The sequence below is a fragment of the Triturus cristatus genome, chromosome 7 (assembly GCF_964204655.1).
Source record: "Triturus cristatus chromosome 7, aTriCri1.1, whole genome shotgun sequence".
In the NCBI taxonomy this organism is placed as follows: domain Eukaryota; kingdom Metazoa; phylum Chordata; class Amphibia; order Caudata; family Salamandridae; genus Triturus; species Triturus cristatus.
The window spans coordinates 375,504,857-375,530,020 of record NC_140590.1 but is presented as its reverse complement, the minus strand read 5'-3'; the positions used below and the strand labels follow the sequence as shown (position 1 = coordinate 375,530,020).

The following is a 25,164-nucleotide window of genomic DNA, read 5'->3' as shown; positions in this document are numbered from 1 at the left end:
GTGCTTCTGTTGTCAGTGCATGCCTGCATATGCTAGAATGCCTGTGCTTCTGTTGTCTTTGCATGCCTGCATATGCTAGAATGCCTGTGCTTCTGTTGTCTTTGCATGCCTGCATATGCTAGAATGCCTGTGCTTCTGTTGTCAGTGCATGCCTGCATATGCTAGAATGCCTGTGCTTCTGTTGTCAGTGCATGCCTGCATATGCTAGAATGCCTGTGCTTCTGTTGTCTTTGCATGCCTGCATATGCTAGAATGCCTGTGCTTCTGTTGTCTTTGCATGCCTGCATATGCTAGAATGCCTGTGCTTCTGTTGTCAGTGCATGCCTGCATATGCTAGAATGCCTGTGCTTCTGTTGTCAGTGCATGCCTACATATGCTAGAATGCCTGTGCTTCTGTTGTCAGTGCATGCCTGCATATGCTAGAATGACTGTGCTTCTGTTGTCTTTGCATGCCTGCATATGCTAGAATGCCTGTGCTTCTGTTGTCAGTGCATGCCTGCATATGCTAGAATGCCTGTGCTTCTGTTGTCAGTGCATGCCTGCATATGCTAGAATGCCTGTGCTTCTGTTGTCAGTGCATGCCTGCATATGCTAGAATGCCTGTGCTTCTGTTGTCTTTGCATGCCTGCATATGCTAGAATGCCTGTGCTTCTGTTGTCTTTGCATGCCTGCATATGCTAGAATGCCTGTGCTTCTGTTGTCAGTGCATGCCTGCATATGCTAGAATGCCTGTGCTTCTGTTGTCAGTGCATGCCTGCATATGCTAGAATGCCTGTGCTTCTGTTGTCAGTGCATGCCTGCATATGCTAGAATGCCTGTGCTTCTGTTGTCAGTGCATGCCTGCATATGCTAGAATGCCTGTGCTTCTGTTGTCTTTGCATGCCTGCATATGCTAGAATGCCTGTGCTTCTGTTGTCTTTGCATGCCTGCATATGCTAGAATGCCTGTGCTTCTGTTGTCTTTGCATGCCTGCATATGCTAGAATGCCTGTGTTTCTGTTGTCAGTGCATGCCTGCATATGCTAGAATGCCTGTGCTTCTGTTGTCAGTGCATGCCTGCATATGCTAGAATGCCTGTGCTTCTGTTGTCAGTGCATGCCTGCATATGCTAGAATGCCTGTGCTTCTGTTGTCTTTGCATGCCTGCCTATGCTAGAATGCCTGTGCTTCTGTTGTCAGTGCATGCCTGCATATGCTAGAATGCCTGTGCTTCTGTTGTCAGTGCATGCCTGCATATGCTAGAATGCCTGTGCTTCTGTTGTCAGTGCATGCCTGCATATGCTAGAATGCCTGTGCTTCTGTTGTCTTTGCATGCCTGCCTATTCTAGAATGCCTGTGCTTCTGTTGTCAGTGCATGCCTGCATATGCTAGAATGCCTGTGCTTCTGTTGTCAGTGCATGCCTGCATATGCTAGAATGCCTGTGCTTCTGTTGTCAGTGCATGCCTGCATATGCTAGAATGCCTGTGCTTCTGTTGTCAGTGCATGCCTGCATATGCTAGAATGCCTGTGCTTCTGTTGTCTTTGCATGCCTGCCTATGCTAGAATGCCTGTGCTTCTGTTGTCAGTGCATGCCTGCATATGCTAGAATGCCTGTGCTTCTGTTGTCTTTGCATGCCTGCATATGCTAGAATGCCTGTGCTTTTGTTGTCAGTGCATGCCTGCCTATGCTAGAATGCCTGTGCTTCTGTTGTCTTTGCATGCCTGCATATGCTAGAATGCCTGTGCTTCTGTTGTCAGTGCATGCCTGCATATGCTAGAATGCCTGTGCTTCTGTTGTCTTTGCATGCCTGCATATGCTAGAATGCCTGTGCTTCTGTTGTCAGTGCATGCCTGCATATGCTAGAATGCCTGTGCTTCTGTTGTCTTTGCATGCCTGCATATGCTAGAATGCCTGTGCTTCTGTTGTCAGTGCATGCCTGCATATGCTAGAACGCCTGTGCTTCTGTTGTCAGTGCATGCCTGCATATGCTAGAATGCCTGTGCTTCTGTTGTCAGTGCATGCCTGCATATGCTAGAATGCCTGTGCTTCTGTTGTCTTTGCATGCCTGCATATGCTAGAATGCCTGTGCTTCTGTTGTCAGTGCATGCCTGCATATGCTAGAATGCCTGTGCTTCTGTTGTCTTTGCATGCCTGCATATGCTAGAATGCCTGTGCTTCTGTTGTCTTTGCATGCCTGCATATGCTAGAATGCCTGTGCTTCTGTTGTCAGTGCATGCCTGCATATGCTAGAATGCCTGTGCTTCTGTTGTCAGTGCATGCCTGCATATGCTAGAATGCCTGTGCTTCTGTTGTCAGTGCATGCCTGCATATGCTAGAATGCCTGTGCTTCTGTTGTCAGTGCATGCCTGCATATGCTAGAATGCCTGTGCTTCTGTTGTCTTTGCATGCCTGCCTATGCTAGAATGCCTGTGCTTCTGTTGTCAGTGCATGCCTGCATATGCTAGAATGCCTGTGCTTCTGTTGTCAGTGCATGCCTGCATATGCTAGAATGCCTGTGCTTCTGTTGTCTTTGCATGCCTGCATATGCTAGAATGCCTGTGCTTCTGTTGTCTTTGCATGCCTGCATATGCTAGAATGCCTGTGCTTCTGTTGTCTTTGCATGCCTGCATATGCTAGAATGCCTGTGCTTCTGTTGTCAGTGCATGCCTGCATATGCTAGAATGCCTGTGCTTCTGTTGTCAGTGCATGCCTGCATATGCTAGAATTCCTGTGCTTCTGTTGTCAGTGCATGCCTGCATATGCTAGAATGCCTGTGCTTCTGTTGTCTTTGCATGCCTGCATATGCTAGAATGCCTGTGCTTCTGTTGTCAGTGCATGCCTGCATATGCTAGAATGCCTGTGCTTCTGTTGTCTTTGCATGCCTGCATATGCTAGAATGCCTGTGCTTCTGTTGTCTTTGCATGCCTGCATATGCTAGAATGCCTGTGCTTCTGTTGTCAGTGCATGCCTGCATATGCTAGAATGCCTGTGCTTCTGTTGTCAGTGCATGCCTGCATATGCTAGAATGCCTGTGCTTCTGTTGTCAGTGCATGCCTGCATATGCTAGAATGCCTGTGCTTCTGTTGTCTTTGCATGCCTGCATATGCTAGAATGCCTGTGCTTCTGTTGTCAGTGCATGCCTGAATATGCTAGAATGCCTGTGCTTCTGTTGTCTTTGCATGCCTGCATATGCTAGAATGCCTGTGCTTCTGTTGTCAGTGCATGCCTGCATATGCTAGAATGCCTGTGCTTCTGTTGTCTTTGCATGCCTGCATATGCTAGAATGCCTGTGCTTCTGTTGTCTTTGCATGCCTGCATATGCTAGAATGCCTGTGCTTCTGTTGTCAGTGCATGCCTGCATATGCTAGAATGCCTGTGCTTCTGTTGTCAGTGCATGCCTGCATATGCTAGAATGCCTGTGCTTCTGTTGTCAGTGCATGCCTGCATATGCTAGAATGCCTGTGCTTCTGTTGTCTTTGCATGCCTGCATATGCTAGAATGCCTGTGCTTCTGTTGTCAGTGCATGCCTGCATATGCTAGAATGCCTGTGCTTCTGTTGTCAGTGCATGCCTGCATATGCTAGAATGCCTGTGCTTCTGTTGTCAGTGCATGCCTGCATATGCTAGAATGCCTGTGCTTCTGTTGTCAGTGCATGCCTGCATATGCTAGAATGCCTGTGCTTCTGTTTTCAGTGCATGCCTGCATATGCTAGAATGCCTGTGCTTCTGTTGTCAGTGCATGCCTGCATATGCTAGAATGCCTGTGATTCTGTTGTCTTTGCATGCCTGCCTATGCTAGAATGCCTGTGCTTCTGTTGTCAGTGCATGCCTGCATATGCTAGAATGCCTGTGCTTCTGTTGTCAGTGCATGCCTGCATATGCTAGAATGCCTGTGCTTCTGTTGTCTTTGCATGCCTGCATATGCTAGAATGCCTGTGCTTCTGTTGTCTTTGCATGCCTGCATATGCTAGAATGCCTGTGCTTCTGTTGTCTTTGCATGCCTGCATATGCTAGAATGCCTTTGCTTCTGTTGTCAGTGCATGCCTGCATATGCTAGAATGCCTGTGCTTCTGTTGTCAGTGCATGCCTGCATATGCTAGAATGCCTGTGCTTCTGTTGTCAGTGCATGCCTGCATATGCTAGAATGCCTGTGCTTCTGTTGTCTTTGCATGCCTGCATATGCTAGAATGCCTGTGCTTCTGTTGTCAGTGCATGCCTGCATATGCTAGAATGCCTGTGCTTCTGTTGTCTTTGCATGCCTGCATATGCTAGAATGCCTGTGCTTCTGTTGTCAGTGCATGCCTGCATATGCTAGAATGCCTGTGCTTCTGTTGTCTTTGCATGCCTGCATATGCTACAATGCCTGTGCTTCTGTTGTCTTTGCATGCCTGCATATGCTAGAATGCCTGTGCTTCTGTTGTCAGTGCATGCCTGCATATGCTAGAATGCCTGTGCTTCTGTTGTCAGTGCATGCCTGCATATGCTAGAATGCCTGTGCTTCTGTTGTCAGTGCATGCCTGCATATGCTAGAATGCCTGTGCTTCTGTTGTCTTTGCATGCCTGCATATGCTAGAATGCCTGTGCTTCTGTTGTCAGTGCATGCCTGCATATGCTAGAATGCCTGTGCTTCTGTTGTCAGTGCATGCCTGCATATGCTAGAATGCCTGTGCTTCTGTTGTCAGTGCATGCCTGCATATGCTAGAATGCCTGTGCTTCTGTTGTCAGTGCATGCCTGCATATGCTAGAATGCCTGTGCTTCTGTTGTCAGTGCATGCCTGCATATGCTAGAATGCCTGTGCTTCTGTTGTCTTTGCATGCCTGCATATGGTAGAATGCCTGTGCTTCTGTTGTCAGTGCATGCCTGCATATGCTAGAATGCCTGTGCTTCTGTTGTCAGTGCATGCCTGCATATGCTAGAATGCCTGTGCTTCTGTTGTCAGTGCATGCCTGCATATGCTAGAATGCCTGTGCTTCTGTTGTCTTTGCATGCCTGCAAATGCATTATCTTGAATGAGTGCAAAGTGTTTGTCTGATATGCATGTGTCTGTATGTGCTGCCTGCGTGTGTCCGTATACATCTTGTCTGGCTTTCTGTGTCTATGTGTTCACGCTATAAAAGAGCCTGGTCTCGTGGCACAATTTCAGGTCCCTTCACTTTATCAGAGTGTCCTTCGAGTGTAATGGGTTAATCCTGAGGCGAGAGTGTCTGAAAGCCTGGCCTGGTTTCTGGTGCAGAATGCCACGAGTCACGTGGTATGGGTGACGTCATTAGTGTGAGTGTCCTATCCGTGCCGGTTGGAGTCTCCAGCTGGGGGCTGAGCTGGTCCCATCCTCGCGCCTCATGGGGTTCCGGGTACTTGTTCTTGAACATGGCTGTCTCCTGGGAGTCCTTAACACCGTGCGTCTTAGAAACACAACACTATCTCATTTGCCCACATGATTTTCTTTTAATTTTGGTATCGAATTATCTTTAATAGATCTATTTAGTTAACGTGTTGCAGTTAAGCTTTCAGAAAATGAGTGTGAATCACTTAAAATAAATTGAAATTTCATTCGAAAAAGAGAATAACTCCAAGTTCCAAAAGAAGGATGTGTGCGCTCATCACCCCTCCTCCCTTTCATTATAACTGTCTGCAGTCAGGAGCTGTGTGTAGCTGGGATATTGTGAATAATTGGGCCCTGGGGACATTCTGAAGGAAAAAAATGCCGCATCTCGCGGGAACGCCCTTTCCACTAAACCTAGAAAGGCAACGTAAACATGTTAAACACAAGGTGATCTGCAGGGCCACGTCCATCGTATTCCTGCATTTTTCGAAGTTAGGTTGGTTGTAATTGCTGTGCTGGAGTCCTAGTTAATTGCAGACGATTTACTGGTGATTTGGAAATTGTCTGTTAGTTATACATATATATAAATTTGAAATCAGACTGTTCCATTCTATGATTTGTTTATTCCTAACCTAACACTACACGCTGCTGCATTGTCTTCTGATCCGGTGCTTGCAGGCCCTCGACTTAACGCGAATCCCCGAGCTCGGGTTGATATGTGAGCGCGGACTATAATAACAGTGTTCTGGTACTTGACGTGTGCTTTTATGATGAACACCCCCCACACTAAACTTTACATGGGAGTATTGCCATCATTCGTGTGATGCCTTAGTCTGCTTTTCAAATGCTAGAAAGTGTTAGCATTGTGAGTGAGCATGGAGTCGGCCCTAACTCGTATAAAAAGTAGTCTAGTCCGGTAATATTGAACCGCACCTGAATGTAGAAAGGTCCTTGGCGTAGTCTTAGCACACAGGGGTGTGCAGCGAGCCATTTCCAGCGGTCAGCCTCTTTGTAGTTTGGCCTCTGAGAGGCCCCGTAATGGAGAACCTGCCTGATGTCACTGCCTCTAATCGTAGGCACCTGAACCCATAAAGTCATCTCACTATGTGCTTGGGGGAATTCGATTATTTTGAAGATAGCTTTGAGAAATACCCGTTAACGCTGGACTCTGGGAGAGGTCGCTTGGAGCCAAAAAGGTCCAGATGACCAACCTTAAATGGACTTCTGTGTAAGAGAGGAAACAAGCATTGGCCGCGCGGCCGTGAAAGTAACGGCCGCGCGGCCGTGAAAGCGAAAGTAATAGCGATCGCGAAAGTGATCGCGATCGCTAGGACGGGACGGCATGCGAGTGATGCGCGCGCATCAGTGATTGCCGGCTGCGCGCGTGCACGCTCGCGTGCACTCAAGCTTTAGGCCACAGGCAGCACTTGAAAATTCCCAGATACAAAATGTCTCTCCGAGCCAGCGCAAGCGCTGGGGCTCAGCGAGACCTAACAACGGGGTAATCAGATACAACGTGGATGTAGAAGGTGAGAGGGACGGAGAAATAAAACTAAAAGTCGCGCAGACAGACAGGGCGAGGGTGAAGGAAGGGAGGGGGTGATATGAAAGTGAGAGGGAGGGAGAAACAACGAGCTCCACGCTGAGAAATTAAACAAACGAGTATTAAGGATCGGCGGGAGGAGAGAGCGAGGCGGGCAGCAGGTCACGCGCTCACAGCGCCAGGCTGCATCACAACACCTGAAACCACACCCAATTTGTGAGGAGGGAGTCAAGACATGTGAATGACCTAGATAACCTAGACTTCAATATCAGAGTTTACTCCTCTCTCTTGACATTCATGGATAGTTGGTGACCGGACTGTGTTAACCACCTTATCTTCCATGCTGTATTTTTTTTTATCCCTGGTTTTGCTTCCTTACTGCCTGCCTACTATGTAATGCAATTTAGGTCTGTTTTTCTTTATAGTATGTATGTAAAGCGCTCTGATACCTATGGGTCAAGCTAGCGCTATATAAAACTTTTAAAGTAAAAATAAAAATAAATGCCAATGGAGTGATACTGGTTCCAGATGGACAGGGTGTGTGGCTGCTGTGAGCTCAATAGACACAAAAGGGCGGACACCTCGCGCTCCACGACATATGACCCACCGAAAATACCAAGAGAAGGAGCAGGGCATGTGGCTTCCGAGTGAGGGGGGTGGGAGAGGGGTACATGTGCTTCTCATTACACCAGCCCACCACCCCTCCACTCTATGGTTCAAGCGTCGCCCGTTCCCAGCCCACTGCTCTCGCCTCACTGCTCCCGCCTCACTGCTTCCCCGGAGGCTGCCCTCACCTGAAGCGAGCTGACAACCAAGAAACGAAACTCACAATACTGTTCAGTTTCGGTTTCTATCTCGGAAGCGATGTAATAAAGGGCGCTGAAGCCCTGCAGCCAGTGCTAGAGAGGAGATGCTGGATGCATGGACTGCCGGACAGCAGCGCACCCGGGTACCAGAAGCAGGTGAGGAGGACGCCTGAGGCGACCCCCAGACTCCACCACTCACTCACTCAGCCTGTTTGCAGCCACTGACTAAATTAATTTTGTACACTCCAGGCAACGTCATCTTGTTCTACCCAGCCAGGGATTCAGACGCATCGGCACCAGCCTCATGCATGACTGACTCTGCCTCATCCCTACAAGCCTCTGACCAGAGGCGCAACTAGAGCCAAATTTCGGGTGGGGGGAGGGGGGGGACTAACTAAGGAAATATTTCGGGGGGGGGGGGGGCTGATTCTTCATGCAAAAGGCAGAGTGGAGCTGCAGGGGCTCTAAGCAGGGGTGAAAACCATCAAAGCCTCGTTAACAAGCAAAATGTATTTTAAAGACCTGTGGGGGGCTGAACCCTTTGAGTCCAATGGGCGTTGCGCGCCTGCCTCTGACTAAGATGAATCTTTTACATCCCTTAGCCTTTCAGAGCTATCAGTTCGCAAGTGACTGACTCCTCAACATACCTACTTGCAACGCAGCATCTCGTCCCTTCAGAGCATCTCCTCCACTCGCCTCATCCATCAACCCTCTTCCCTCGTCGCCTTCTCTTCACCCATCACTCCGGATGCTGCACCCTACCTCCCTATCCACATGTTTGCACTGGTCCCTGGCTCCCCTTCCTACACCTTATTAATTAATCCTCAACCCTCACTCTTTAACTGCACTCCTCATCTGTCACTTTTATACCTCATCTTTCATCCCTCCAACCCACTTCAACGTCACTTCTCATCCCTCACTTCACTCCTAATTCTTGACCCTCACTCCTTGATCTTCACTATTCAGTCCCCACTAGTACCCGATGACTCCTTATCCCTCACTAATCCCCCTTCACTTCCATCCCTCACTTATTGCCCCTCACCAGCTATTCCTAATCCCTCACTCTCCATACCCCTTACTTCACCATTCTTCACCCCTCACTCCCTATTCCTAAGCGCTCACTCCTTATTCTTCAACACACATTCCTTCTCCCTCATTCCTCACGTCTGGTCCCTCAATTCTCATCCCCACTCTCCTTTCGCACTGTTTAGCTCTCACCTCGCACCCCTCTCCTCACAATTTATCTTGTTCCTTATTATTCATCACTCAACCCTTATCCCTCTCTTCTCAGTCCTTTCTCTTTATAGTTCACTCATCGACCTCCATCTCATTCCTTTCTCCTTGCCCCTCGCCCCTCATTTTCTTACTCTGTATTCCTAACCCCTTATTCCTCATCTCCTGTTTCTCATCCCTTAATCTTTATTCCCCACTCCTTGTTTCTCTCTCCTCACTCCTCTTCATTTCTCTTTTCTCGTACCTCATTTTCCACTGGTCACCCCTCACTTTTCATCTCTCATTGCTCACCCTCATGCTCCCCTACCCCTCTTTATTCTCTACTTCTCGTGCTCCTCGTGCCTCATACCTAAATCCTTAGGCATCATTCCTTAAGGCCATCCCTCATTCCTCAATCCTCCTCTCTTAATGCCCATCCCTCACTATTCATCCATCATGATTCATCACTCCTCATCCATCGCACTTTATCCCACAGTTCTCATTGGCGAAGCCTTACCCAAACCTCTCCCCTCAATCTTTGCTGCTCACCCTCCCTCACTTTCACTTCCAGAGTGTTGAGGGGAGCTTGACCAATCATAGCGAGGAGGGTGTGACTACAAGGTTGGTTCACAGCTCAGGGCACGAGACAACACAGGAATGTACCATGTTGTAGGGGAGGTGAACTGAGCGGAACGCTTCAATTGTGGGGCAGGTGTCGCACAGAGAGTGTCCTACTCGTAGACAGTTGTTGAGGCGCAGAAGGTCACACCTGTACCACAGGTGAGCTCAGGGGAAGGACCTAACCTAAGAGTAGTTGAGCACAAGGGACATTCTCAACTTCAGGACAGACCACCACTGCAGAGGGTGGTTTCACCTGTAAGACACGTAAAACTTCAGGACAGACCACCACTGCAGAGGGTGGTTTCACCTGTAAGACACGTAAGCTTAAGGAAAGATCCCACTGGGGGAAGAGGGAAGCACGGGGTATTATGGCAACTCCTGACCTACAGTCAAGTTGTGATTTTAACCAGTTACCCTTTGTTTTTTTCAGCATCATCATGTCTCAGAGGCAACGGAAAAGGTGAGGAACAAACTACACTGCATGGGGTAGTGTGATGTGGGTGGTGAACAGAATAATTCAGGAGTGTTAGGCCGAAGGGAGGAGGGAAGGGAAGACTTTAGAGAAAAGAGGAAGCAGGAGGGAGTGTGGGCTGGAAGAGAACATAGGGTGAGAGATAAAATGGAGAAAGTGAGTGATCCATGGGAGGGAAGTCTGCTTCGCAGCTAGCATTTAAAACTTGCGTCAAGATGGGTCCCCAAAGAGTAGTATTACATTTGGGTAGAATCAACTATAGTCCCCATTTTTAAAAGGGGGGACAGACAGGACCCGACATGTTATAGGCCCATTTCATTATTAGATGCCATAACAAAAGTAGTAGGCAGAATAATATTAGAACGCCTTCAAGCATGGGCGGAGGAAAAGTCTGTCCTATCGGACTTACAATACAGCTTTCGAGCCGGTGTAGGTACCGTTGAGCAGGGCCTGAACCTGTCCCCTTTAGTCGGAAAATATACTAGGGCCAAGGGGGGGAATCAATTTTTAGCTTTAGTGGACCTCACAGCCGCATTTGACTGCGTGATCCACGATAAACTTTGGTCAATCTTAGACACGATAGGGGTTGATTCACAGATTATTTATTTTCTTAAACGTTTTTATAGTGACGCTAACGCACGTGTGCGTTGCGGCCTGCAGGGTGTACGCACAGCTTCTTTTCCAATTAATAGCGGAGTCAGGCAAGGCTGTGTCCTTGCCCCGTTTCTTTTTAACCTGTATATAAATGGTCTGGGAAAGGCTCTTTTAAAAGATAATTATGACTTTCACCAAGTGGCAGGACGACCTAGCCCAGCCCTCTTATATGCAGACGATGCGGTACTGATGTCCAGCACCAGTATTGGACTGCAGAGGGTGATGGATAGTTTCTCTAAATTTATGCATGAAATCGGCCTAAGAATTAATTCCTCTAAGATCATCACTATGTGCTGTGGCTCTAGTACTAAAAAACCTAAAAGTATGTTTGTGTCTGGACTAAAGATAGGGGTCACCAAGAAATTTTCATATTTGGACATTCTTTTTGCCCATAATGACTCCTGGTCACAGGCGGTGGCAGCCTAAAAATTGGCGCTGCTGCGCACCACGTCCGCCCTTAGAGCCTTTGCGATTAAACTTGGGAAAAGACCACTGGAGGCGCTTATTAAAATGTATAGAGCTAAGTGCGTCTCTGCAGCAATCTATGGGACTGGGGTTTGGGGACCTGTTGATCTGTTCCCCATTCAAATTGTAGAAAACTCTCTTGTAAGGTATATCTTATCTGTCCCTAACGGCACCTCCGCATCTATATGTCATGCAGAGTTGGGGCTCTCCTTTGTATCAGATTTAATCAAACTCGAGCCAGTGCTATTATGGCACAGACTCTGGTCAAAGGAGACAAAATTAAATAGAGATATCATTCTAGAGGTTTTAAAATTGGATAGGGCCTCGAGAATCCCTTGGATAAGCTTGGTCCAAAAGTTTTTCCAAGATATCGATCACCCTGAGTATTTTACCAACCCCAGTACCTTAAAGGAGTTAACCAGGAAGGAACTAAAACTAATGGGCCTGTCTTTGCTTGACTCCGCCAGGCTGTCAAATGAAATTGTAAAACCCACAGTCTTGAATAATCAATTGATTTGAACTACTTTTAATATTCAACCCTGCCTCACCCTGACCCTAAGTGATTTTGACAGGTTCCTTTTAATTCGCTTCCGCTTGGGTATATTCTATAGATTAGTTACCCTGCCTAAAGCGAATGATTGGTCCCAAACTTTACAGTCATGCCCTTGTGATAACCGCTCCAAGCAGACATCGATCCATGTTATCCTTTTTTGTAAATATTACTCAGATGCCAGAAGAACAAGCGTTATCCCTTGTTTAAAACGGTTTGGGCTTCGCCAATGTCGACCGCTCTTTTGGCACTGAAACACCTAGATAATGACCACATTGTTTTTAGGAAGGTCACTTATTTGAAACAAGTCCTGCGCTCAAGAAAACAATTGTCTTTATTTTAATCTTCTTTTTTCATGAATTTGAGGAAAGCTTGTAAAGTTTAATAATGTTTTATTAAGTCATCTAAATGTATATTATATGTATTTTTAACATGTATGTAATGCTGCTATTGTGCTTTTATGATTGTTTGTTTACAATCGAATAAAGCTTGACTTGACTTGACTTGACTGATCCATGGAAGGGGGCTGAGGACAGGGGCAAGTAAGGGGAGGAGGGAGATGGCGATGAAAGGAAGAAGGTACACTATTATGAGATATGACGATAGTTAAAGAAATGAAGGGGGGGGGGGTTAAAAGGCGGAGAAAGGCAATTTAAGGTCGCAGAAAACCAAAGTATCCTCAGAGCATAGTAGCCCCCAGGAATATTTCCGGGTGTTTCCTCATGTCACTTTTCATCAAGTGATGTTGCAGATAGTTCTTTCTTGGACTGCTAAGGTCTCAATGAGTGACTGCCCAGCAGTCCTGCCAATGAGGGAGGCCACTTTAGAAAAGACCTGGAAATAGAATATGGGACAGTACAATCAGATGGCAGTATGAGATAAACTACTGAAAGACCACACCGAGATGAAATATAAGGACAGATTTATAATCTAAAGGTAAGAATTTAATCAATGGAGCTAGCCAGGAACCTCTTAGAAATGTTGGTGTGCTTAGAAGGAAGGCTCCGCGAGGGTAGTGGCGCTATACCTTCTGACACAGCGGCTTTCTCAGCTTAAACCAGCTCTAGTTATGTTATGTTATGTTAAAATAAACTTATATAGCGCACAGCTACTCTAAAAGAGTGTCCCGGCGCTTTCCACAGGCGGCTCCGTGTGTAATAACATAACAAGAAAAAACTAATACAGGAAAGAAAGAAAGAACCCCGCAAAGAAAACAGTTAAACATTAAAAAGCCAGGGGGGCGTGGCTTGGCTGCCGAGCGGAATGGCTGCCTGAAACCGCAGCTCCGCCGATCGAGCACAGAAATCCTTCAATTATTAGCTGAACTGGGGTGCGAGCTCGGTCCTCCCCGCCCGAGACGGTAGTCCTGGGTGTCCGCCCTGTGCTCTGGCTTTTCTGACCCCGTCGGCGGCTTGTGGACGGAGAGCGGCCCGCGGGCGGCGCGGAGTCGTGGCGGCCTACACCATTCGCTAGAGCCGGGGCCTTGCGTGTGGAGTGCCCGAAACCTATCCGAGGGGTGAGGCAGAGGCTGTTCGCTCGCCCAAAGAGAAGCGCACCCCGGCGAAGGTCTCACCCCCTACGGCTGTCGGAGTGAAGCTGAGGAGGCGGCGGCTGGTGTGGAAGACCGCCGAACGTCCGCCCCTGGATTGCACGACGGCGCACGGCGACGGGCCCGGGCGGCTGATCGCAGTGGCGGCCATTTTGCCTGAAGCAGAAGTCCCATGGTCGAAGGTTCCAGGGAGACGATTGGAGAGACGAGGCCGGCTGCCGTACATGCCCCGACAATACTGTGGTGAGGTTGGAGCGTTGACCTGTGATGTGGAAAGTGCACGGCTGTACTAGGGTTGTCCTGCTCCGGCGGCCTGCGCTGTGACTCTCCCCGCCTGCTCTGCTTAGGGTGCGCGCCCCGCTATTGGAGGCCCAGCCATTCAGCCTACCTACTGGGACTAACCGACCTGCTGCCCTCGCGGCGCCGGGTGGCGGCTGGTGAGTGGCCATGGGCAAACCGGACACGCGGCAGCCGAAAATCACTTTCGACAAGTCCAAGCAGAAGCCGCCGGACCCAGACCCAGACCTCCGTGAGGCCGAATCTTCTCGAGCGGAACAGAGTGGTGCTCAGGAGGCGGACATTAAGGCCATGTTTCAGGAACTGAAAACAAGCTTACATGGCATCGATGGCAAAATGGATGCGCTGGCTGCCCGCATGGACGGTATCACGTCCCGCATGGACAAACAAGAGGGGAGAGTGGAATCGCTCGAAACACGTGTGGCCGACACGGAGGAAAATCAGACCGGCCTTGCCGGCCAACTTCGGGGCATGGAGAAGATTCTAACACTCATTCAGCAGAAAAATGAGGATTTGGAGGCGCGCTCGCGGCGCAACAACGTCCGCATCACGGGTGTGGCGGAAACGACGGACATAACCAGCATGGAGCTCTTTGTCGAACAAATGTGTAAGGATCTGTTTGGGTCGGGATTGTCTCCGATGTTCCTGGTCGAGAGGGCTCACAGATCACTGGGGCCCAGGCCTAAACCCGGTGCACCGCCCCGGCCTATTATTGCACGAATCTTGAATTATAGGGACCGGGACGTGATCTTACGAATGGCAAGGGACATATCGGACTTGCAATACAGGGGCAACCACATTGCACTATACCCGGACTATACGATGCAGGTTCAAGCCGCTCGAAGGGAATTTTTGCCGGCGAAGAAACTTTTTCAACAGGCGGGCACCAAATACTCCCTCATCTACCCTGCTAAACTCCGGGTCCAAGGTCCCGGTAAGCCATCCTTTTTTGTTGACGCTAAGGCGGCTATGAAATATGCCAAACAACTGTTAATGGACCAAAAGGCTCAGACACCGGCAGTTGACCCGGACCAGCGGGACAGGCTAAGTGACGTTGAATGACTACCCCTGTTTGCTTCTTGTTAACTCGCTGGGTGTCGCCTGTCTACGCTGTGCTGGGCCATATTGAGAATGTTTAATTCCCTGGAGTTCCAATTTCAGATGCTATGAGGGAGCTGAGCAGGGCTGCGGGATTGGGGGGGGATGGTCCTTGAGCTGGTACACTAGTCTCGCGCTCGATCGCCCTGTCACAAGTACAGGGCCTGTAGGTGGTCAACCTGCGTACCTCAAGGGATGATTCCCATTCACTGTTCACATTTAGAGACTGTAGTTACAGTTGTTGTAGTTGGGAGGGGGTCCAGGGAGTTCATTGCACAACCTGATTGGGGGGTTGGAGCGGGAGGGTTAGGGGTTTGGCTGGGGCTGGGGGTTTTTGTTGTGTTTTATTTAAGTTTCAGAGCCGGGTCGGAGGTGGCGAAAACTGCTATTGAATCGCGCGTTGTGCGCAGCGCGCTGTCATGTCGACAGTCACCTAGCAAGAGGTGTACTGGCATTTACCGGGCAGGCTGCCCAGCTGGCCGGATGGGATGTGTGTTGTCTGACAGGGACGGGCTGCAGGAATCGATGCAACGAGGAACGGGTCCGTGGCCTGCTTGTGTTCTATTTCCCTGCTTGGTGCCTGGTGGAGGTTCCCTGCCCTGTTGGCGGGCGTACGGATTGCTGTGGCATTGCCGCCCTCATATATTGGGACCCGCTGGATTGGAAATGCGTGCTTCGAGAGCTGGTGTGACTTGGCCGGGTGACTGGGGGGCAGGTGTATGCTTGAGGCTTGCCCGAACTCTGTTAACACGTATGGTGCGGTGAATAGCATAAAGTGTATTACCTGGAATGTACGGGGCATGAATGATAGGCGGAAAGTGAGACTGATACAGGCCTTTCTGATTAGGAAGGGTGCGGACATTTGCCTTCTGCAGGAGACGCACCTGACGGACAATGCTGCGCAGCTGCTCAGACACAACCGATGGGGTGAGGTAGTTCACGCTCACTACTTTAACTACTCTAGAGGGGTGGCGATACTTATCAGAAAAGGGCTTCACTGGAGGACGCATGAGGAAATCAGGGACGTGGGGGGCAGGTTTGTTCTGTTGGTAGGTTCGCTGTGCGGCGCGAGAGTGATTCTGGTGAATGTTTATGGCCCGAATGACGATAATCCAGATTTCTACGAGGGATTGTGGCATAAGGTGCGGAACTGTGGACCTGCTGCGATACTGTGGGGAGGAGACTATAATGTGGTACTGTCAGATACTGCAGATAGGCAGGGCACCACTCGGGAACATCACCCTAGGGCGTCGGAGGCGCTTGGCCATATTATGCAAGAGGCAGGGCTGGTGGACTCCTGGAGGACACTGCACCCTGAGACCCGCGCCGGTACGTGTATCACAGCTCATCGTGCGGCCTGGTCCAGATTGGATTTCTGGCTGCTGTCCAGAGATCTGCACTCATCGGTGTTAGAGGTGACTCACTTGCCGCGGTCACTTTCTGATCATGCCCCGGTTTGCTTAACGATATCCACCCCGCCGCAGTACATTCAGCCGTTTAGTTGGAGATTCCCGTCCCGGGCTCTGCGCGACCAGGTCTTCCAGCACTCTTTGCGGGAAAAACTGGAGGAATACTTCGCACTAAACGAGGGCTCAGTAGATTCACCTGGCGTGCTCTGGGAGGCCTGTAAAGCTGTGACAAGAGGCCACTGCATGGCGCTAAAAACTGGGGTTTTACGCTCCATTAGAGCTACTCTCGGCAGGTTGGAATCTGAACTGGCTCGGCTTGAAGCTGCGATGGTGGCAACCCCGTCTGGTGGTGCGAGTGCAGACTTCAGGACGAAACTGACCGAGTATCAAGAGGAGGCTGAGAGGGAGGTCAGGTTCTTGTCCAAAGATTCTCAGGCCAGGCGTTACGGAGAGGGTGATAGAGCTGGCCGAACACTAGCAAATCTGCTGCGCCCGCCACGCGGGTCGGAGCATATTCTTGAGATACAGGAGTCGGGGGGTGCAGTAATTCGAGATACTGGCGGTGATGACAGACTACTATAAGGACTTGTACACCTCTAAGGTGTCCCCTGACGACACTATTATTAGTGATTACCTGGACACCATAGCTCTTGCGTGGTTCAGTAATAGTGCCCGACAATATATGGACCTCCCCTTCACGCAGGAGGACATTCGAGCGGTTATAGCCGCTATGCCGCTCAGCAAGGCACCAGGCCCAGACGGGCTGACGGCAGCCTTCTACAAGGAATACGCAGACCTTCTGGTCCCTCGCTTGCATAATGTTTTTGAGGAAGCGATGGAGGTTGGCATCCTCCCTGCCTCGATGCGAGAGGCCCTCATCATTACGCTGCTTAAACCTGGCAAGAATCCTGTTACCCCGGACTCATATCGCCCACTCTCGCTGATTAATCTTGACGCCAAAATCTACGCGAAACTACTCGCCGACCGCCTGAAACTTATGCTGCCTCAGATAGCGTTGTCCGATCAGTCGGGCTTTGTGATGGGGCGGTCCACTTCCCACAATCTTAGAGTGCTGTTTGGGCTCCTGCATTATTTGGATCCCAAGGTACAAGCCGCGGCCGCATTGCTTGACGCCACTAAGGCGTTCGACTCACTAGAGTGGAAATTCCTACGGGCGTTATTCACTCGCATGGGTTTCAGCCCCTCCTTTGCCAGGCGTATTGGAATAATCTATAATCACCCGACGGCTAGGGTACGGGTTAATGGTCAGACGTCTTCCCCGATCCCCATAACAAGAGGCACTCGGCAGGGCTGCCCCTTGTCGCCACTGCTGTTCGCTATTGCGACGGAGCCGCTGGCGGCTCGTTTGCGCCAACACCACACTCATCGCAGTATCGGCTTCACGTCGCGTGGCCTGCTGGTCTCTATGTACGCCGACGACATAACCATATATATGATGAATCCATCGGAAAACTTCGACCCACTGATGCGTGAGGTGACAAGGTACAGCGGCCTCACGGGTATCGATATCAACTGGTCAAAGTCGGCGATGTTCCCGCTGACGGACGGTACGAGTCAATGCCACACGGAATTCCCGATTGACTGGGTCACTGATGAGATTAAATACCTGGGCATACGGTTTAGCCGATCGATACAGGACATATGGCTGGCCAATTTTGGGGTGGCCGTGGAATGGCTGGAGTGCAAAGTGAAGCGCTGGAAAGCGCTGCCACTATCTCTGATGGGCCGCATAGCAATTGCTAAAATGGTGGTCGTTCCTAAGTTCCTTTACTTATTCGTAAACATCCCCGTGCCACTCACTAAGTCGTTCTTTCGCCGGCTCCGCTCCGCCTTGATTGAACTGATCTGGGCGGGTAAGCAGCCCAGAGTGGCCTGGAACCTCCTCACACTTCCCTTCCGTCAGGGGGGACTCGCGGCCCCGGACATGGAGCTATATGCGTACAGTGCTCAGGCCCAATATCTGCACTACTGGCAGCACCCGATCCCTTACCAGCCGCACGTGGCCATCGAGATGGATGTTGCGGCCCCCTGCCCCCTTCGTGCAGCGGCATATCAGAGATACAGACGCTCCAGGGACGACATTGACACTGTTGAGATGGTACGCTGGGCCTGGTCAAGCATTGCCAAACGTGCAGGCGTAGATGACTTATATGCGCCGAGTATGCCCCTCGCGGATAATCCACTATTGGGGCCATTGACGGACGCGGCAGTGGCGCGGCGGGCGCGGGCCTGCGGACTGAAGGTGGCGGGAGACTTGTACCCGGACGATACCTTCCTCACAGTGCGGGACATGGCGGCAGCGCCGGAACCGACGGCCTCGGAGCTTCTTCTCTACTATCAACTGCGGTCCGCCTGCAAGGGCAGGTACCCTATGTTTCCAGAGGCTCCGCCGACGATTGCGGCCTTGGAGGACGTACTCTCGAACTCCTCCGCGCGCAAACTGATCACACGGATCTATAGAGCTACTCAAAGCACGGCTCCGGTTGCGCACACTGACTCTAGATCCGCGTGGGAACTTGAAGCGGGTATATCTATTACCGAGAAGCAGTGGGAGTACTGTTGCTCCCAACTTGAAAACCTATCCCCTAATTATAGGCTGCGGTTGGTACACTTCAACTATCTGCACCGGACATACCGGACGCCCATTCAATTGTGTAGGATGGGTCTGCGGTCTGATGCGTGCTGTTGGAGATGCGGTGCGCAGGATGCCGCGTTCTATCACCTTGTCTGGGTGTGTGGCCCCATACGCGACTTCTGGATTGCAGTTTTCAATGCCGTGGGGCAGATCGTGGGGATGGTACTGGGGCCGGACCCACTTGTGGCCCTATTGGGATTCGTTAGAAATGTGCCCAAGACCTCACGTAGGCTTGTGGCCATTTTATTATTACTTGCTAAGCGTCAGGTAGCGCTACACTGGAAGAAGACAATGCCGCCAAACGTGAAGGCCTGGATAAGATCGGCGGTGTACTGTAGGGAGCAGCTGACCTCATACTGGGACCAGCTGCCGCAGCGCTCGCGGCCTGTAGATATCTGGCAGCCACTGGTAGACTGGTTGGCTAGTACGACAGCGTTGGAAGATGACCAAGCGGGCTGATCGTGGCTTACATGACGTGGAGAGGTTGGAGTTCGACTGTGGGGTGCTGTAAGTGGTGATCCGCCTGGCATAAGTGATCTGGGATATGGGGTTCGTTCTCTGAGAGGGGTTGTCTGTCGCTTGCTCTGTCTGGGCGGGCTGTGGGCGCAGCGTGAAGATGATTATGTCATTTCGATCATTTACTGTTTGCTTTCCTTCGACTCGGGCTCTTTATTAGTTCTGTTTTGTTTGTTCCATTGTAAAATGCTGTATTGCCGTTTGAAAGTACGATCTCAAATGCTTGGGCGGAGTTCCGCCTCGTATACTAGCTGCCTGCCTCCGGGTTGTTGGCTGAATAGCGGTGTACTCTTCGATGGAACAATAAAGGTTTTTGAAAAACAAAAAAAACAAAAAAAAAAAAAAAAACATTAAAAAGCCAAGTCTTCAGGCTCTTCCTGAATTGAAGCAGATTAGAGGTACTGCGTAGCGCCAGTGGCAGAGAGTTCCACAGCTGGGGTGCCTTAAAGCTGAAGGAACGGCCCCCAGTCCGCGCCTTCCGTACACGTGGCACCACGGCAGTAAAAAGAGATTCGGACCGCAGTGAGCGGGCAGGACGATAGAAGGCCAATCTACACCGTAGATACCCAGCCCCTGAGCCAAACAGGGCTTTATGCATCAACGTAAGGGATTTGAACATAATCCGCTTACGGATAGGCAGCCAATGAAGCTTCTGCAGCAACCCAGAGGCTCGTGACCGCCTATGCAGGCCAAAGATGGCACGGGCAGCAGAGTTTTGTGCCACCTGAAGGCGTTGGACCAGGTAGTCCGGGAGGCCAAGAAAGAGGGCATTGGCATAGTCGAGCCGGGACCCGATAAGCGCCTGCACTGTAATCCGCCTATGCTCCGCAGAAAGCAGTGGAAGAAACTTGCGGAGCATCTTCAGAATACCAAAGCAGGTTCCGGCCAGACCCAGGATGTGCGCTCTCAGTGATAACTTATTATCAAGTTTGACGCCAAGATTTTTAGCAACCGCAGATGATTGTACAGGAGGGCTCATTTCAGATGGCCACCATTGCCGCCACTCAGGGTCGGTGACACAGCCGAAGAATAGGACCTCCGACTTACTGGAGTTGGCCTTCAGGTTGTTATGCTGGAACCAGTCGAATACCCTGCCCAAACAACCCCGGATACTCTCTCCATCAAATGGTTGATCTTTACCACAAGTGAAGAGGAGTTGCGTGTCGTCGGCGTAGGACACGATCTGGGCCCCGTAAGCCTCCACCGCCGCCGCCAGGGGGGACATAAAGATGTTAAACAGTGATGGGCTCAGCACAGAGCCCTGTGGAACCCCAACCCCCAGAGGCGGCATCTCGGCGGAGCTCTGGGAGAACCAGATCGTCTGGCGGCGGCCTTCCAGGAAAGACGTAAACCATTTGAGCACCGTCCCCCTAATGCCGATGTCGTGGAGCCTGGCGAGGAGCGCCACGTGGGGGACGGTATCAAAGGCCGCCGACAGGTCCAACATGACTAACATGGCCTTGCCACCAACATCCAAGGTCTCCCTGATGATCTCGGAGACCTCCAGCAATGCCGTTTCCGTGCTGAAGTTGGGACGGAAGCCGGATTGGGAAGGATGGAGCAGATGGTTGGTCTCAAGAAAGCTCGACAAGACGCCATGAACATGTTTCTCGGTAATCTTGGCCAGAGCCGGGAGAAGTGAAATTGGCCTATAATTGGCCAAAACCTCGGCATCAAGGCCCGGCTTTTTCAAAAGGGGGATCACCATCGCCCTCTTCCAGGTGGTAGGCACCCTTCCCTCCCTCAAGGAGGCATTGAGGATGGGGTTAACCAGGGGATTCACCACCGCCGCCATCCCGGCCAAAAATTTGGCAGGGCATGGGTCAAGTGGCGAGCCAGATTTAAGGCTGGTAAGCAGCGCCCGCGACGCCTCGCAAGTGACTGCTGGAAAATCTGTCAACACTGCGGTAGGCATGGGCGGTAGCTCACGTTCCGCTCCGGGGCCACATCCACCATCCTCAGCGCTCTCCGAGAAGGAGGCCTGAATTGCCTTGATCTTATTAGTGAAAAAGCTGGCGAGATTACACGCCCACACCTCCGATGGCACTGGTGGGGCTGAGTAGGAACTGGGGGTCGTGAACTCCTTCACCACCGTGAAGATCTCCTTGCAGGAGTTCGCCGCCACCTCAATCCTCTTAGCAAGGTATTCTTTTTTGGCATCTAAGATGTCCCGATGATAGGCCTTAATAGCCGCCCTGTAGGCGAGTTTGTCCACCTCGTTGTACTGAAGGCGCCAGGCCCGCTCAGCAACCTTGCATTGGCTGCGGGCCACCCGCAGCGCCTCAGTGAACCACGGCGCAGATTGCCGTACAGCCGTGGACCGAGGGGCTGCCAGTGGGGCAAGATCGTCCAGCCTTTCGGTCAGCCACGACTGCAGAGCCTCCGTGTCTCTTTCCAGATCACCCGAGAGATGACAGGGATGTTCCGCGAGCGCCTGCTCTAACATATCAGGTGTCACTCTATGGAGCGCTCTCGAGGCCGATCTAGGTAGCATGGGGGCGATGTTGTCCGGCCGCCCATTCTCACACACAGAGAACCTGATCAGCCTATGATCCGTCCAGAGCACGGGCAGAGTCTCTACATCGGCGAGCGGAACTGATGAAAACACTTGATCGAGGGTATGCCCTCTCTCATGCGTAGGACCTGACACGCATGGTAATAGGCCCAGAGGAGATGTGATGTCCAACAGTTTGATAGTGTCCGGGTCGCCTATGACATCTAGATGGAAGTTGAAATCGCCCGCCACTACACAGTGCTGTGTAGTAAGCGCCAGTTCGGAAATCGCTATCTGCAAATCCTCCAAGAAGGAGCCCATCGGGCCTGGTGACCTATAGACCAACAGCCCCTTAAATGCTTGGACCGAGGACAGTCTGAGTGTAAAAGCAATGGACTCCGACCCCCCAATAGGATTGAGAGGGAGAACAGAGCAGGAAACGTTCTTCCTCACCACCACAGCTACACCACCGCCCCTGCCTTTCTCTCTATCCTGCCGAAAGATGTTATAGGCTGGGGGGATAGCGGAAAAGATATCCGGATTCGACGCTTCTCCCAGCCAAGTTTCGGTTAGGAGAAGACACAGAGGGTTTTCCCTCACGAGGAGATCATATAGGTGCAAGGCATGACATCCCAGCGACCTCGTATTCAGGAGCAGACATAGGTGCCTAACACGAGCCTCTACGGGCCTGCAGACATTGACCAATGTCCACGTGGGCGACCAGCCACAGGCTGGACAGCGGCGCTTACCCTTAAAGCGCCCCGGAAAGACCGAGCGACAGGAGCAAAAATGGGTCTGCATGGCGCGCAGCACCGATGAAGTATAGGTGATCATCTTCCCCCTCGACGGGCCGTGCCGCAGTCCACCGTCGCCCCGGCGCCTCCGGGACGCTGACGGGCAGGACTCCGGCACGACTCAGGCTAAGCGAAGGCGTCTACCTGCGCGTCACGCTGCGCGTGAAGGAGCGACTTTAAGTAGACTCTCCAGTGAGCCCTTGGCGCGCGAGTCCGCTTAAAGATGGCGGCCGCCGCCGAATCCCAATCCCCAAACCAAGATGGCGCCCGCAGTGGATGCCCAGGACCCGGACCCACCAAAGTGGTGGTGCTTTTAGGCACCGAGGTGCACTTTTTCAAATGCAGTGAGGGGAGGGGGTGCAGGCTGGAGACAGCCAAATCTAAAAACAAGGGTAAGTAGAACAAAAGCAGTAACACAAATAAAAAACCGCTGGGGAGTTAAAAACGCACAGCGCTAGTCCAGCGCGCTCGCAGCAATGTGACAGATGTATCACTTCCTGGCTCCCCCTCTAGTGGGGGGAGCCAGGAAGTGATGCTCATTGGCCGCCTTGGGGTTCAGGGACGGGTGGTTCTAGTTGTCGGGGACCGGCTTGGGCAGTCGGCGGTCCAGCTTTAAGTTACTGAACTTCTGGTTCAGCCTCTTTGTAGGTGAAGTGTCGCCCGCTCCTACAGATCTAGGCAAAGTGAGGCCTGTCCAGGTGATGAAAAAGGCGGATGTGGGTCAATACGTCATTTGGTGTGTCAGTGTTGCCGGAAGACAAGGAGCATATCACTTGAAGAATTTTCACTGGCATACTACTGGCAATTCGTGGCACTTTTGTGATGTAATCAGTACCACTGCCTATAAGACAGGTGTAACCATGTATGCACTTGCTCATTCATTCATTAATTCATTTAACCATTCTTACAGAAATTCTTTGTCACTTACTTATTCAACCACTCATCGATGCACGGACCCTTACATTCGTGTATTCCCTCACCCATAATTATACATGTACTCAATCACTCATTCATTCATCCATCCATTCATTCTCATCTATCGAGCTCTTGCCTCAGTCTCACGTTCACCAAGTAACCCATCCACACTACCGCACACGCACAATCCTCAATTAATTAAGATGCACTTCCATGTATAAAACAGTGAGGCCTATGTGCTTTACCAGTGCTTGTATAAGAATGATAACCAGGCATTACTGGCATTCTTTCTAATCTTATAATTGTGAACAAAATGGCATAGGGAGTTTGATGTTTTCGTGGCACCTTCTCTAAAAAAACAACACTTGAAAATCATTTTGTTTAATTTTTATGATAAAATCTGTGCACATTTTTGAGCGAAAATTGCTACATCAAAAAAGTTTTAATTTCTGAAAATTGTACTTTTTTAATTTTACAAGTACACGATCAGTTATGTAACGTGTTATCAGGTGCAGATCAAGGATTCCAGTTTAACCACTACCTTTGATTGCTCCAACAAAACTCTGTGGTTGGTGCAACAATTAGATTACCATTCCAGACCACCCACCTACGATCACATCCCAAATGTATACCACCCCCCATTTCCCACCTGCAGCCCTGCCAGTGCGCTCGTTGCCCAGACCGTCTGTGTGACCCTCTTCCTACCCCTCTCCACTGTAAACCCTGCCTGTCTCCGTTTTCTTTTTCACTACCTATTGTAAACCCCTGTTGTGTTACTTGTGTCACACTCTTATGGCGCCTTATAAGTCACATACATACATATAGGAGGGGAGAGTTTGCAGCTTTTTACATTTTTGTATTCTTACATGGAAATCATGGTAGAAACTCAACGGAGAGCTCCAATAGTGGGACATAGAAAAAATACTATAACACAGTGGTAGGTTCTTGACACAAAGTGTGTGTTTTCTCCTTCCCAGGAACAGGTTCTGTCAGAAGGCGCCTCCGTTCCTGACGTACTTGAAGAACATTCTCCGGAAATACCCTGACGGAGGGCAGATTTTAAAGGTAGCTGCTATTTTATTGCTAAATTTGTTCAATAATAAATAGATGGAGGTAATTTTTAATTTGAGGCACTCACAGGTCTACAGAACCATTTGAGGGGTCTCTTGTGATTTTATAACCCAAGGAAGGGAAACTGAAGAGTTGTTTTTTTATGAAGCTTAGTTCACATTTGTGTCACTGTATATATCAATTATAACAGTAGAAAGAAATATACAGCACACCCTTATATTTATCTCAAAAGTCCTTTCCTACGTGTAGGACAAATTTGATAGCTTCATGTGTGGTGCGCCAATGATCATGCACTGGTTCTTTAACACTATTGAATCATCCAATTCCTTCAATTGTATTAAAAAAGCAGAGTCCACATCACTGGATTTTCTTCAAGACGTGATTCTTTTTATTATTCCTTGATGATACATTAAGGACTTAACGAGACACGGAAATTATGGCCTCGGTTTAGGTTGGAACTTATCAGGGTTCGGCTGTCTCTCTTATTACTGCTGGTCAAACTACCTTGATGCATTTGTAAGAGTTGCGAGGACGAATCTTGGTAGTGGTATGAAAAACCACTCCAACTGCCTAAGGGACACACTATCTGATCAAGAAACAGTTTGCCTTTTGCCTTGAAAAAGTCTAAGGGGAGACGAAACACGTGTTGGCAGTTTTCTTTTGGGATGTATCATCAAGGAATAATAAAAAGAATCACGTCTTGAAGAAAATCCAGTGATGTGGACTCTGCTTTTTGAATA

The 25,164-nt window shown here is 50.2% G+C and overlaps 1 protein-coding gene across 2 annotated transcripts in view; it reads left to right on the top strand.

Moving 5' to 3' along the window:
• The first annotated feature begins 7,723 nt into the window (after positions 1-7,723).
• The window catches only part of LOC146809713 (sacsin-like), a 287,617-nt gene continuing 270,176 nt past the window's right edge, over positions 7,724-25,164 (top strand). The window contains exons 1-3 of one of the 2 annotated variants that reach the window (XM_085616552.1): positions 7,724-7,807; positions 9,915-9,944; positions 24,331-24,418. In XM_085616552.1, the coding sequence (XP_085472678.1) occupies positions 7,767-7,807; positions 9,915-9,944; positions 24,331-24,418 (159 nt within the window). In that variant the 5' untranslated portion in view covers positions 7,724-7,766. The remainder of the gene's footprint in view (positions 7,808-9,914; positions 9,945-24,330; positions 24,419-25,164) is intronic. The other variant, XM_085616553.1, reaches the window with a different exon arrangement.